The sequence below is a fragment of the Guillardia theta genome (assembly GCF_000315625.1).
Source record: "Guillardia theta CCMP2712 unplaced genomic scaffold GUITHscaffold_56, whole genome shotgun sequence".
Taxonomy (NCBI): domain Eukaryota; class Cryptophyceae; order Pyrenomonadales; family Geminigeraceae; genus Guillardia; species Guillardia theta.
Genome location: NW_005434618.1, coordinates 367,823 through 380,428, shown reverse-complemented (window position 1 = coordinate 380,428; position 12,606 = coordinate 367,823). Strand labels below are relative to the sequence as shown.

The 12,606-nt window shown below is 55.3% G+C and overlaps 3 protein-coding genes across 3 annotated transcripts in view; 2 read left to right on the top strand and 1 right to left on the bottom strand.

Annotated features, from left to right (window-relative positions):
* Positions 1–659: 659 nt before the first annotated feature.
* GUITHDRAFT_88279 (hypothetical protein) lies at positions 660–3,623 on the bottom strand (the record flags this gene model as incomplete). Its single annotated transcript, XM_005828861.1, has 5 exons — positions 660–862; positions 905–1,181; positions 1,352–1,399; positions 1,547–2,406; positions 2,587–3,623. 5 exons carry the CDS (start codon positions 3,621–3,623, stop codon positions 706–708), a joined length of 2,379 nt encoding a protein of 792 aa, XP_005828918.1. The 3' UTR covers positions 660–705.
* A 1,751-nt stretch (positions 3,624–5,374) lies between these two features.
* GUITHDRAFT_141674 (hypothetical protein) lies at positions 5,375–7,835 on the top strand (the record flags this gene model as incomplete). Its single annotated transcript, XM_005828860.1, has 4 exons — positions 5,375–7,274; positions 7,313–7,403; positions 7,454–7,541; positions 7,767–7,835. 4 exons carry the CDS (start codon positions 5,375–5,377, stop codon positions 7,833–7,835), a joined length of 2,148 nt encoding a protein of 715 aa, XP_005828917.1.
* Positions 7,836–10,733: 2,898 nt separating this feature from the next.
* Positions 10,734–12,606, top strand: part of GUITHDRAFT_141673 (hypothetical protein) — a gene marked incomplete at both ends in the record, with an annotated part of 7,044 nt that continues 5,171 nt past the window's right edge. Inside the window, 11 exons of the mRNA XM_005828859.1 lie at positions 10,734–10,880; positions 10,928–11,005; positions 11,038–11,127; positions 11,207–11,270; positions 11,323–11,355; positions 11,595–11,658; positions 11,710–11,796; positions 11,844–11,904; positions 11,948–12,058; positions 12,330–12,400; positions 12,433–12,482. Coding sequence (XP_005828916.1) covers positions 10,734–10,880; positions 10,928–11,005; positions 11,038–11,127; positions 11,207–11,270; positions 11,323–11,355; positions 11,595–11,658; positions 11,710–11,796; positions 11,844–11,904; positions 11,948–12,058; positions 12,330–12,400; positions 12,433–12,482 — 856 coding nt within the window. The remainder of the gene's footprint in view (positions 10,881–10,927; positions 11,006–11,037; positions 11,128–11,206; positions 11,271–11,322; positions 11,356–11,594; positions 11,659–11,709; positions 11,797–11,843; positions 11,905–11,947; positions 12,059–12,329; positions 12,401–12,432; positions 12,483–12,606) is intronic.

Genomic DNA, 12,606 nt, shown 5'->3' with positions numbered 1-12,606 from the left:
CCGGTCATCTGGAGCGGAAGATGCTGGGGATGGGAGCGGGGAGGAGGAGGAGAGGAGGAGAGGAGGGAGCAAAAGATAGGGGGAGGGAGAGAGGAGAGGAGGAGAAGAGGGAGGAAGAGAGAGGGGGATGATGCCTCGAGGACGAACAGGATTTTTTTCAGCATTGCCCCCCTTATCTTCCCATCGTCCGGAAGAGGTACAATATCTTCCTCCCCCCCCCTCCCCCCCTCAACCATCCCTTCCTCTATCTTCCTCCCCCCCCCCCCTCCCCGTCAACCATCCCCTCCTCTATCTTCCTCCCCCCCCCGCCCCCCCCGTCAACCATCCCCTCCTCTATTTTCCTCCCCCTCCCCCCCCGTCAACCATCCCCCTCGTCTTCCCACTCTCAGTATCCGAGATGATGACTTTCTCACCTCTCGCTCTCCAGCATGCTCAGGCTGTTCGCCGAGCCCTGTATCAGCGTCGCATGCACAAGGTTCTCAGCAAGAAGGAGCTGCTCAAGGTCAACCTCCTCCTCTCGATCTCGTCGATGATCCTCTTCTGCAGGTCCACAAGTCGATCCCAGCAGCGCATCAGCATGCGAAGAAGCAGGTAACACAAAACCACAAGGAGCATGTCAAACAAGCCGTCCAGGCGAAAGAGGAGCACGCAGACAAGAGCGGGAAGCATTAACGGCATGTGAAAGAATAGATATGCTGAGATACTCTACAAGCTCTTTCCTGTCACTCTCCCTTTTCCTGCGATACCCTCCCAGCTCAAGGGCACTGACCAGGCGACTTTGCCAGCCCTCCGAGGGGCCGCCAAGGAGCACGAGCTCGCTGCCGGCATTGAGAGGCTCTCGCGTCCGCTGCCGCTCGAGGATCTGGACGACCGTCAGAGGACGAGGCACGGGAACAGCGCTCACCTCTCGCGAGTGCAGTCGAGGCCAGCTGGGGGCGTCGTGGGCGTCGAGGACGAGCTCCTCCTCGGTGTAGTAGGAGTGTATAGCAAGGTGCCTGCAGCCACCTCAGCCAAGTCCCAGCAGGCGGGAGAGACGTACAGAACTCTCTCAGAGAAGTTGGCTCTGGTTAACATGCCCACCACCTCGAACCTCTGGTTCACCACCGGGAGATGCCGGAGGCCCAGGGAGCGGAAGATGGTGTAGGCCCTTGACAATGGGCACTGAGAGTAGACGCTGTAACCTGAGGGAGCATGAGGAGGGAGGAAGACATGACAAGAGGATGTGATGAGAAGAGAGAAGGACATGGCAACGAGGACACTGTAAGGAGGAGGGAGGAGAGAGATGAGGAGGAACAGGGTGGAGAAAGGAGCAAGGGAGGCAGGAAAGGAAGGAGGAGAAAGGAAGCCTTACAAGCAGCATTCATGTAGGCGGCGAGGTTGACGTATCTTTCCCGGTCGTCTGTGCTGAACATGCCCCACTCCCATTCCTGCAGCAAGGCGTGAGACGGAGGCCACCGGGAAGGACTCAGCAGCACCTTCACCGCACTGACTTCCGCCTTCCTCCTCCTGTACTCGATGAGCTGGAACTGAAGACAACGTCAGCAACCAGCAGGAGGGAGGAGAACGCCCTTGCGCCTCACCAGCTCGATCTCTCCGTCCAGCGAGACTTCTGACATCCTGGCTGCGGTGATTCGGCTCCACAGGCTGTCTCGCGTGCTGCCGTCGCGCATGAACCTCGTGCCCAGAATGTGCCGGAGGTGAGAACGGAGGATGAGACCTTCAAGGCGGTCCCTGGGGATGCAGTTCTCGTCTCTGCTCCCTTCCAGGGAGAGGACGGGGAATCCGTTGTGGTGGCAGTTGCGGAGCAGGTCGATGATGTTGCCAACCTTCTCGACGGTGTGGAGGCACTTGACGGGGTTGGCCATGACGTCGGAGACTGTGCAGAGGCTCATCAGCCAGTCGGGGTGGTGCGGGAGGAAGCGGAGAGAGTGGTGGCGCAGAGAGATGTCGAAGACGCCCTCCTTGGTGAACTTCTGCGCCACGAAGTTGGCCACCATGAGCGTCGTCACGATCGGCAGCAGGAAGTGAACGTTGGAAGTGCATTCCACGATGATGAAAACCAGCGAGATCGAAGTTCTCTGTACTCCTCCCAGCATCGCCGCTGCCCCTGCCAGTGCGTACGCCCCCGAGTAGACGCTGCTTCCCACATACGCCTTGACGAGCTGCCCGAAGAGCCGGCCGATGGAGGCGCCAACCAGCCAGCTGGGCATGAAGTAACCAGCGGGGAGGGGAGAGCCGTACGTGATGAGCATGAGGAAGAGGTTCAGGATGGAGGTGATGAAGAGCGAGGTGTTGCTGAAGGGCTCGTGCGGCCAGGCTTGGGTTACCATCCTCACGATGCTCTGCTCCTTGCTACCGAAGAAGAGCGTCGCAAGCTCGTCGTACTGCCCCTCAGGGCATCCAAGCCTCACCCCAAACTTCTTCGTCGCATAGCGAGGATGACACTTCCCTCCCCTCCACTCGCAGTCCCCCCGCCCCCTGCAGGCCAGCCCATTGTTCCCACCTCCGATGCACACCCATCCTGTAGCATTCACGCACTCCGCTCGCACGCCGATGCAGGTCGTGTTGTCGACAACCCCCCCGCACCACCCGCCCCAGTTGTCTGCCTCCTTGCACGTCCATGAGCCGTCGTTCCTGCATACCGGGTAGTTGGAGGCGAAGAAGAAGACGGAGTAGCTCGTGGCGAGCGAGATGAGCAGGACTTCCACCATCTTGAGGAATCGCGATCGGGGGCGCCGAGGGGTCAGGAAATCGAAACCTGCGCCAAAGAAACCACCGAAAACTCCTCCTACGGCCCCGAGGATGATGAAGAGGAAGAGCTCCCAGACGTAGATGGGAGCGTCCAGAGCACTGACGCTGTCCGTGCCATCCGAGTTCAGCGTCCGCTCCTTGGCGTCTCCGATGGAGATGGCCGTGCCGAAGGAGAGGAGGCCGGCAAGGCTGATGTCTCCTCCTGTACCGTTCGACTTGATCAGCGCCAGGGTGAAGGTGGCAACGAGCGCCGACGTCAGGATCCTCCAGATCAGCTGCGGCGACAGGTGGGAAGCAGCTTCTTCCAGCGCAAACAGCACGCCTCCTATGGGAGCCCCGAACGCAGCCGCAATGCCTGCACCAGCCCCAGCAGCGATGAATTCGCGGCGATCCCTGTCGTTGTGGAACTGAGCGAGGACTGAGTGGGGCAGCCAGGGCAGGAAGGTGTAGATCTTGTCCACTGCCGTCACCGCGTGCGCGATGCCTGCTCCGATGTGGATGAGAGGGCCCTCGGGACCGCAAGCAAGCCCTGCCGAGGAGGCGAAGATCGACCCGAGCAGCTTCACGATGATGGTCTGGACGGAGAAGCAGTTGGGGATGTTGCTGCCGTTGAGGTAGGCCTTGATCTCTGAGATGCCATCGGCCGCCGCCCGCGGCTCCAGGAAGACAACGAGAAAACCGGCGATGAGCACGAGCCCAGCGTTGTACATGGTGAAGAAGATGAGAATATCGGCCTCGGTCCTCCGCTGGTCAAAGAGGCTTTGAAGCATTTGGTTGCGAAACCCGATGAGCAGGGAAATCAGGCTCTGAACCACCTGCGCAGAGGCAGCGACCGAGACTCCAATCACAACAGTCAGGATCCATCGGTACATGAACTTGGAGGAGAAGATCGCCTGACTGAACGCGCGGAGAGTGCGGGGCAGGTGCCTGTATGAGTCCATCCAGTAGGCATTGTTGACAGGGTCGAAGTCTAGCGACTCGTGCTCCTTCGACCCATCGATGCTGCCCCACTCCCCGCCCCATCCTGGCATGACCCGCGTGTTCTCGCGGATTTTGGTCCAATCTATCGGCCTTAGTCGCTTCATCGCGTCCTTTGCTGCTCGAAGCGTCGACTTCAACTGCCACTTGTTGCCCTTAGCCGCTGCCCTCGATCCCCTGGCAGCCAACCACCTCCGCGACGGTATACCATCAATGCACTCGTCGATCTCATCGTCCGACGTGTCTACTGCCGCTCCCGCTTTGTCTGATGGGGGAGACTCTGTCGCCAAGTGCCCCGTCTCGAGGGGAGGAGCGGCAACTCCTAGGTCGGAGAGGAGGGACTCTACCAGGTCCATCTTCCCCCCCCTCCTCTCTCTCGTCCCTCCCTCCTTGTCCAGCCGCTCCATGCGGAATGTCTTCATGTTTGAAACCTTGGAGGTCTTGTCCAGGAACCGCACCTCTAGTACAGCCAAACAAGAACAAGATTCAAGCGCTCAGTATCATCGCTATCCAGCAAACGTGGAAATACGTGCCATGAGTGGAAAAGGCTGCGACGCTTGGCTGAGCCAAACGAGGGTCCGAAAGGAAGATCCAAATTCATGCGCAACCACTTCCTTCAACAAATGTGCAGAGCCGCGCGATGAAGGTGACTACCTTGTCTTCAGTTGCTCGCTGCTGCTTCAACTCACTCACACAATACCCTCGCGTCGCGTGTGCCCTTGTCTCGCCCCTTCCCTTTCAGCTTCTCCCCTGCTTCGTCTCAACTATTATGCTGCGTTGATCCAGCCTGTACTCCAATCTCCTATCCTGTCCTGTCCTGTCCTGTCCTGTCCTGTCCTGTCCTGTCCTGTCCTGTCCTGTCCTGTCCGCTCCGCTCCGCTCCTCTCCTCTCCTCTCCTCTCCTCTCCTCTCCTCTCCTCTCCTCTCAACCCTCAGTTGTCCTACAGCATCAGCCTATCACTTAACGTTACATGATCGTTATGACTTTTACACTATCCAAAACAAAAAAGGGTTTTCTTTTTTGTTTTACGCTTTCTTTTTAAATTTTCTGACGAGACTCCATCGGCCTCATCTCATCTTGGACCCCCGATGACTACTACCCCCACCCCTTGGAGACACATTAACCCTACCCCCCACAATAACCTCACCCCGTCATTTATACGATTTTAAGGCCTCGTTTACTGGAGAAAATGGGGTACCTCCTGGACTACCCCCCTATATTTAAAACATCGACCACCCTCAATGCTCCTCCCTATGGACCAAAACCTTGTGTCCTATGATGGTGAGTACCCCTACCCCTTGAATAATCTGCGAGTACCGGTGGTACTTGCTTATACCACTGCAAGGACAAGCCTTTCTGTCTCCTCTCCTCTCCACGTTCATTTCCTCACTCCATCCCCCTCCTCCTCTCTCCTCCTCCGACGGCGAGTGTTGTCTCGTCTCCATCCTCAAGGCCGCAGCGACCGTCTCTCTCCCTCCATTCTTGCAGCTGAGTGGGCGGAGCAGGAGGCTGACGATGGTACGAGCCTACGAAGTCGTCGAAGATTGACATGGAGCAGCGACTATGAAGCTTGTCAGATCCTCTGTCTTGTCGCGATGTAGTTGACATCGAGCTCATGGCTCTTGAATGAGTTCGACTGTCACCATGACTGGTCGGATGCCATCACCTCAGAAGACCTCCTACTTCATCGATGTGCCTGACCACATCTTGCAGAGAATTTTCTCCTTCATCCCCTCACGGATCTTTCATGGGATGACTGTCTGCCATCGTTTCAGAGAGCAGCTGCTACTTGCAGAGAACATCACCATCCACATCAGGCATGGAAAGGAGGAGCTGGTACAGTCCGAAGCAATCCTCCGGTTCAAGATGGCGAAAGTTGACCTCGTTTTGCCTGGTCTGGAGTCAGTGAGAAATTCAAAGTTCCTCACCTCCCTGATCAAGTCCAAGTGGACGAGACTGAGGATCATGGACCTGTCTGGCAACAACTTCATCAGGCAGCCGAGCACGATGTTCGCGTCTGACGTGAGGGCCCTGCCAGACCTTATCGCAAGGAGCACGTGCCTGACAGACTTGGTCCTCTCCAACAACTGCCTGAAGCACTCAGGCCTCCGTCTTAGATCGATTCTAGAGTGCAGGAAGACTGTAGAGTGCAGGCAGACTTTGGAGCACCTGCGATCGCTGTCCTTGTCGAACATGTCGCTTTCGGCAGAGGACTTCTCCTTCGTGGCTCAGCTCCTTGATTCTTGCCATTCGATCCTCCATCTTGACATCTCACGGAATTGCATGTGCGACAGAGGCGCTCTGAATCTTGCCAGAGGTCTGAAGAGCTGTCGCCAACTTGTTTCCTTGGACATGGGCGGGTCGTGCTGCAAGCACAACATCATCCGGTCGCACGTGCTTGAGAAAGTTCTTGTCGCCTTGTCTCACTGCAAGTCCCTCGAGAGATTGAGCATAAGCTACTCGACCTTGAATTGTTCGGATTTCTTCCTCGTTGCCCGGTTTCTGCATGCAGCACAGGGACTGATCAGCCTCAACCTTGAAGGAAACTGTCCCCAGCAACCCGAGATGTCAAACCAACATGACATCAGCACAGGCCTAGCTGAAGTCTGCAAGTCGCTGTCGCTCAGAGCCAACATACAAGAGCTGTGGATGGGCGACAACAATATCGGCACAGGATCGATGAACCAGTTCGTCTCACAGATGACACGCCTCCTTGAGCAGACTAGGGATCTGAGAGTCTTGAACTTATCGAAGCCTTGGACAGACTCTGGCCCTCACGTTATTATCGCACTAGCGCCGTACATAGGAAAATGCTCGTCCCTCACCTCCCTCGAACTCTCCGAGTTTGGCGACCATCGGCTGGGCATCGACGACTTTCCGCTGGACGAGGGAGGGATAGCGAAGGAGAACGGCAGCGGCATCACTCGCCTGTGCGAGCACCTGTCCCTCCTAACTTCGCTCCGGTCGCTCACTCTGGCAGGCAATCACATCGCCAACGGAGGTGCCCTGGAGCACGTCCTGCGATCCAACAAGAACATCACCTACCTCGACCTCTCCGGCAACTACCTCCTTGCCCAGGGCTCCGGCTCCATGGCCCGGGGCCTCCAGACTTGCGTGCACTTGGCGACCCTGCGGCTGGGAAGCAGACTAGAAAAAGACTGGCAGAGCCAGAACCAGGAAGAATGCGCCAAGGTGCTGGAGGGGATATCAACTTCAAATTTAACGGAACTAAGGATCCAGAACAGACTGTCGTCACAGTCTTCCTGCAGAAGGCTGTCCGACATTCTTTACCTCAACCGCTGCTTGACGTGCCTGGACATGTCCAACAACAGGATCGGGTGGAGTGGGGCTGAGACACTCTCAGCGCACTACCTGAGCTCCGCTCGGCACCTAAGGCATCTGTTCCTCACGGGGAATCATCTAGGGATGATGGGAATCGAGACGATAGTGTCTGCCCTCTGCAAGAGCTGCCCTCCCCTGCTCCACCTGGACCTCAGCAAGAACCAGGCCTTCAAGTGCAAGAAGAAAGCTACGGGCAAGAATGGTTTTGAGATGAAGGGCTGCACTCAACGCGACGAGCAGACATGCCGGGTGGTATACGGGAGCAAGGAGTTGGGGAGGGAGGACGAGGACGAAGCATTCTTTGCTCGATCAAGAGGTTGTTGTTCCACTGGTTAGCGATCTGGTCTTCTCTTCCCGAGTTTCTACTGACCGTTATCCCAGTCCTTCCCTCGAAGTCCTCGACCTGAGTCGCAACCACTCCTGTACCGACACTTGCAAAGTTGCGCTTGAGCAGATGCTGAGCTCGAAGGTATGACTCTTGTTCAACAGTGCTCTCCTCCCTCCACCTCTCTTGCTGTATCCTCTGCCCCCTTTAACCCTCCCTCCGCACCTCTCCCTCCTTCTATCCCTGCCTTGTCTATCCCCCCTCCCTCCCTCCCTCCCTCTCTCCCTCCCTCTCCCACCCTCCCTTTCCCTCCCTCAATTCTCACCGAATCCCGGCCATTGTGCTTTCGACTTGACACTTGCTGGGCAGGGGCTTCCGAGTGATGTCGTTTTCTTCAGCTACCAGAATCTCAACGAGAGGCACGTGGTCTTTCGATGAGCTTCCACTGTCCACCTCATCACACAAGTGTAGAATAGATTACTTCCCTGTACTCTGTGTAAACTACATGTATGTAAGAAACTGCAAGACAGAAGGCTGCGCTCCTGTCATCCTACATGATGGGTGTGTCAAGGGCCTTGCTGACAAACCATCAGTATGACTTGCTGGAGACGTGAGGGCTGTTGCTGTAGTACGACGTGGCATGGATCTTTGCCTGCACGCGAGGCTCCCCTCCTCTGCCGACCAGCAGGAAGACGACGAAGGCAACACCGAGAAGGGGGATGATGAAGAAGAAGTCTGTCAGCTGAGGAGAGTCACTCGGCTGACCCGCCAAACTCCACAGCAATCACCTCCATGCTCCGCACGTTCACTTGTCACCGATGCGAAAACCCCGCCGAGCAATGAATCTAGAAGTAACGAGATAAGGCCGCCGCTACACTGCTTTAAACCAACATTTCAAGCCTTTGACATCGTGCCCCATCTCTCCCCACCAAGCATGCATCTCCCCTGCCATGAATACTCAAGTGACATCTGAGTTTCCTCCCTTCCTGGCGAGATTCTCTCAGATTTAAGACCTTTCATCTCTCTTCCACTAAGCTGCTGCGTTTCCCCCTGTTCGTTCTATCTTCAACAATCTACAGCTACAGCTGCAAACTTCTGTGCTTGGTCCCTGATACCCTGACGCTCAACACAGCAACAAGAAGCATCACGATCTTGTCGATCCGGTCGAAGGCTTCCTGTTCCCTCCTCCTGCTCCTTGTTTCTCTCCTGATCCTCTCCTTGAACTGCTCCTGCAAGTCGTCCGCATCCTCATTTGTGACAGGGAAAACCCAGCCCGTGCCCGCCTCGCTTCTTTATTTATTATCATCATGATTATAAAATACACTGACCGTACGTTCAAGTACCGGGTACTGTAACCGTGGGCCCCGGCGGCCCCACGGTACGGTACCGGGTGCCGCAGCCGGGCACGCCTCGGAGGCTGGCGCCCGGCCGGCGCAGGCCCGAACGGTCAACCGGGGCTATGATTGCAGCGCCAACAAGCTTCAAAGCCCTACTTCCGTCAGTTCTTGAAGGCCGGGCTATGTCTCACCCCGAAGCTGTACGGGCAAATTACAGACGTCTACAGCAAAAGCTAAAACGGCGCAGTCGAGTTTACTAGTGACTATGCTAGATCAGCGTGTGTGGCATGATACAACATGAGGAGAGAACAGACCCCTCTAGCTGACTGAAGAGGCTGATCCTTATGTACGGTAGGCTAAGGAAAGGACTAGGGGTAGAGTCTCCCTTGCTCTCTCGTAGGGAAGAGAACCCCGTCCTCTGAGCTTGAAAGCCAACACGGGTACACTGTTCTTGCAAGAGGGGTCCTTTTCGGCAGATGAGATTCACAGTGAACTAGAGTATCCTGGGTTATCCAGGAGAAGTCCGTTTCAAACACGAGTACGAGACCGCCAACTGTCCTTTCTTTCCAGTAAGCCTTTGTCTGACTCGGGCTCGGTTCCTATGAGCTCTGACACGCTCTTCTCTGCGCTTTCTTGGAGTGCTCAGGACTCAGAAAACTTTGCTTTCTCAGCTTAGGAATTCGGAAATGATGAGCAACAATGCAACTGTACTGTGCAGTAGATGTGAGCGATGCGATCTCTGAGTGCTTTAGGTTGATGCCCATGTGGCAGTGAACCTAGCTTTTTGCTTCGTAGAGCTTTCCTGTACTGTATTGGTGAGCTTCTCAAGTCCAATCATCGCAATTTCGCATGAACACACACAGTGACTGCACAAGAAGCCTCCGAAGCTCTTAATGTTGCCCTGACCGCAACCTGCGTGCTGACTAATGCTTGTCCCGACCGCATTGCCAACTTCTCCTCGTTTGCTGAGGTAGCAGACACAGCGGCTTCACTTTTCATCATGCATTCTCAGAGTCTTTCTTGTTTTCTGACTCTCTGCCTGTTTCTGTGCATAAGATGGGGGTTCGATGTTTTCCTTGGGCTTGTTTTATCTCCTCGTTGCTCGCTCCTCCTGCAGTCGCAACCCCGCCAGGTCACATGGGACAAGGGGGATCATTGATATCGAGAAGGGGGTGGTTGTTATAGGGAAATAGGGGACCAGTAGTAGTCCCGCAAGCACATCGGGGTACGGGTTTTAGTTACACCTGGGGACCTTGCGTCCAAGAATGGAAGCAAAGATTTTGTTGTGCGTACCCCACCCAGGCAAGGATCAGCTTCTCCCTTACAAAGAAGGGGGTCCTGGGTGACCTGCTTCCATTTTCAGCAACTCCAATCATGTATCTCAAAAGTTGTGAAAACAAATTGCATTTTATTATACAAATTCGTGATACGTGTGAACACATTTGAAATGTCTCAGTTGAGTTGGCTAAATCTTCAAATTGTGAGATAGTAGGTTTCATGCTAAGTTCCAATCTTTCAAATTGATCCACCCACCCCTCACAAATGACCACCCCCGTCGTAAATGGTACCCTCACGTCCCCTGTAATATGAAGAGTCCCTTATGTGTCCAACTACCCCCTGGATGACCCCACCCTCCCCCTTTTATACATCTATCAACCTATAAAGACACCCCTCAACATTCCACCGAGTACCACCCCTCGTACCCCTCAACCCTCCGCAGGGACCAATGGTTTTTTGAAGTACCCCTATCTCCCTATGCTTGTGACCCCGTGCATTGCTGACCAATTTTTTTTAGAAGTATCCCCCACCCACCCCCACCTTACTTCCCGATCCTCTTGCCTTCATGCTGATACACAGTCGGCTTTGACCAGCACCGACTCCATCCTCCTCCTCCTCCTGATCCGCATGAACTTCCTCCCTTCACCTCATGTTTCACAATCTACCCCATGCCTGCTGTTGAGCTGAGTCTTCCTTCTTCAGGCTCTTCTCATTCTCAAGAATGTTGAGATCCTGTGCAAGCCTCTGTGCTTGTCTCCTCCTCTTAGAAGTGGTCACTGCCTATCCAGAAATCTCCGGATCATGCTACGGCATGATAACCGACAGCCATCACCCGAACAATGCCAAGACGCTGGACGGAGGATTTAAGGTGAGCCCTAGGGACGAAGCAAGGTCTGCTTGTAACGTTCCATGCAGATCGTCCTCTCTCCTATCACCAGCAACGGCACTTATAAATCTGCAACGCTATCCATCAACGTAGTCCATGCGATACAAGTCAGCTCGTAAATTTACGTTTGGTGCTGCAGTCGACCGGCTATGGGAACTTCAAGGGGTTCTTGTTCAAGTCGTATGACCTCCTCAACGGTGGAGGCCTCGGAGAGTTCTCCTCGCTACCTGTCAGTTCTGGATCCTCCCATGAGAGCGGCGTACTGATTCGTTTGTTTTGCTGCTCGCGTCCCTTGTCGCTCGCTGCAGCCATACACGGCTGTCTTGGACTCCTGCCCAGGCAAAGCTGCTGTGACGCATTACTCAGAAGAAGGTGAGGGAACGAAGGGCGTCGTCTGAGGGTGGTGATCGTTTGTGGTGATCAGCATACTTCAACAAGGACAAGCCATTGCGATTCAGTGAGTCTCAAACAATAGCAGCATCGATCTGACGCTCTCTGTTTCCTGCTCGACCTTTCTTCTCTTTTACTTTCTCTCTCTCTCTCTCTCTCTCCTCCACCTCCACCACTTCTCTCTCTCTCTAACATCTTTCCCTTTCCTCTCACCTCTTGTCTCGTCTTTACTTTGTTGACTGGTATCTTTTCCCCTCTACTTCTCTCTTCGCTTTGTCTCGCTATCGCTCTCCCCTCCCTCCTCAGCGATTCAATGGCCCAGCAACAAGGAGCTGGGCTTCCAAGCCTTTCTCGTCGAGAGCACAAACACGTGCGTCCCTTCCCTCCATAAGCTCGACTGTGAGTCCTGACGGCTGTACAGCTGGTACGAGCTGAGGTCCAGCACAAACGGAGACTACCTTCCGGACGACATCACCAAGCCCCCGAGAGAAGGACCTTTCACCGTGCGGTATGGCTGTTGCTGTCTGGGGCTAGATGGAGCTGATGGGGTTGTAGGTTGAATCAGAGCAAGTGGGTCGTCGGCCCGCTGGTGTTCTACGGGCCGATCCTGCTGATCGTGATGCTGCTGGGAGGAGAAGGAAGATGCTCATGAGCTGTAGGTGATCGGAGCGATCCTGTCCCATCTTACCAATGGCCCTGGGAAGTTCGGCGGCTTCATGCATCGAAAGCTCTTCTCCAAGGTAGGAATGGTGGTGGTGATGGTTGTGTTGGTGAGAAGGATGATGGTGATGATGACGCGGTTGGTGAGGATGATGGTGATGATGACGCGGTTGGTGAGGATGTTGTTGGTGGTGGCGGCGGCGATGATGCAATGATGATGAGGAGGAGGAGGAAGCGGAAGATGCGGGTGGCGGTGGCGATGGTGCTATCGTGATGGTGACTTGACGGGAGCAGGAGCTGGGTCTTCCCGAGTGGTATCACTCAGAGTCGCTGAGTGAGTGTAGAGACTCTTACCACTGGTGTCGTTGAGCGGCTTTACAGCTTCTCCGGGCTTCTGGGTCAGGCTGGCTACCATGGACGTCGCACAATCCTTCATCGGTCTCGTTGCTGCTGTGAGGAACTGAAGGGTCTGACTCTGCTGCAGAGATGACATGGGGAGAAATGCTGACCTACCTTCTGCTGATGGCCTCTCAGGTGTGCTTGTTGTAACCTGCTCGTCCTCGTTCCTGATTCTCCTCCTCGTTCTTCGCCTCCGCCTCCTCCTCCTCCTCCTCCGCCTCCGCCTCTGCCTCCTCCTCCTCCGCCTCCGCCTCCTTTG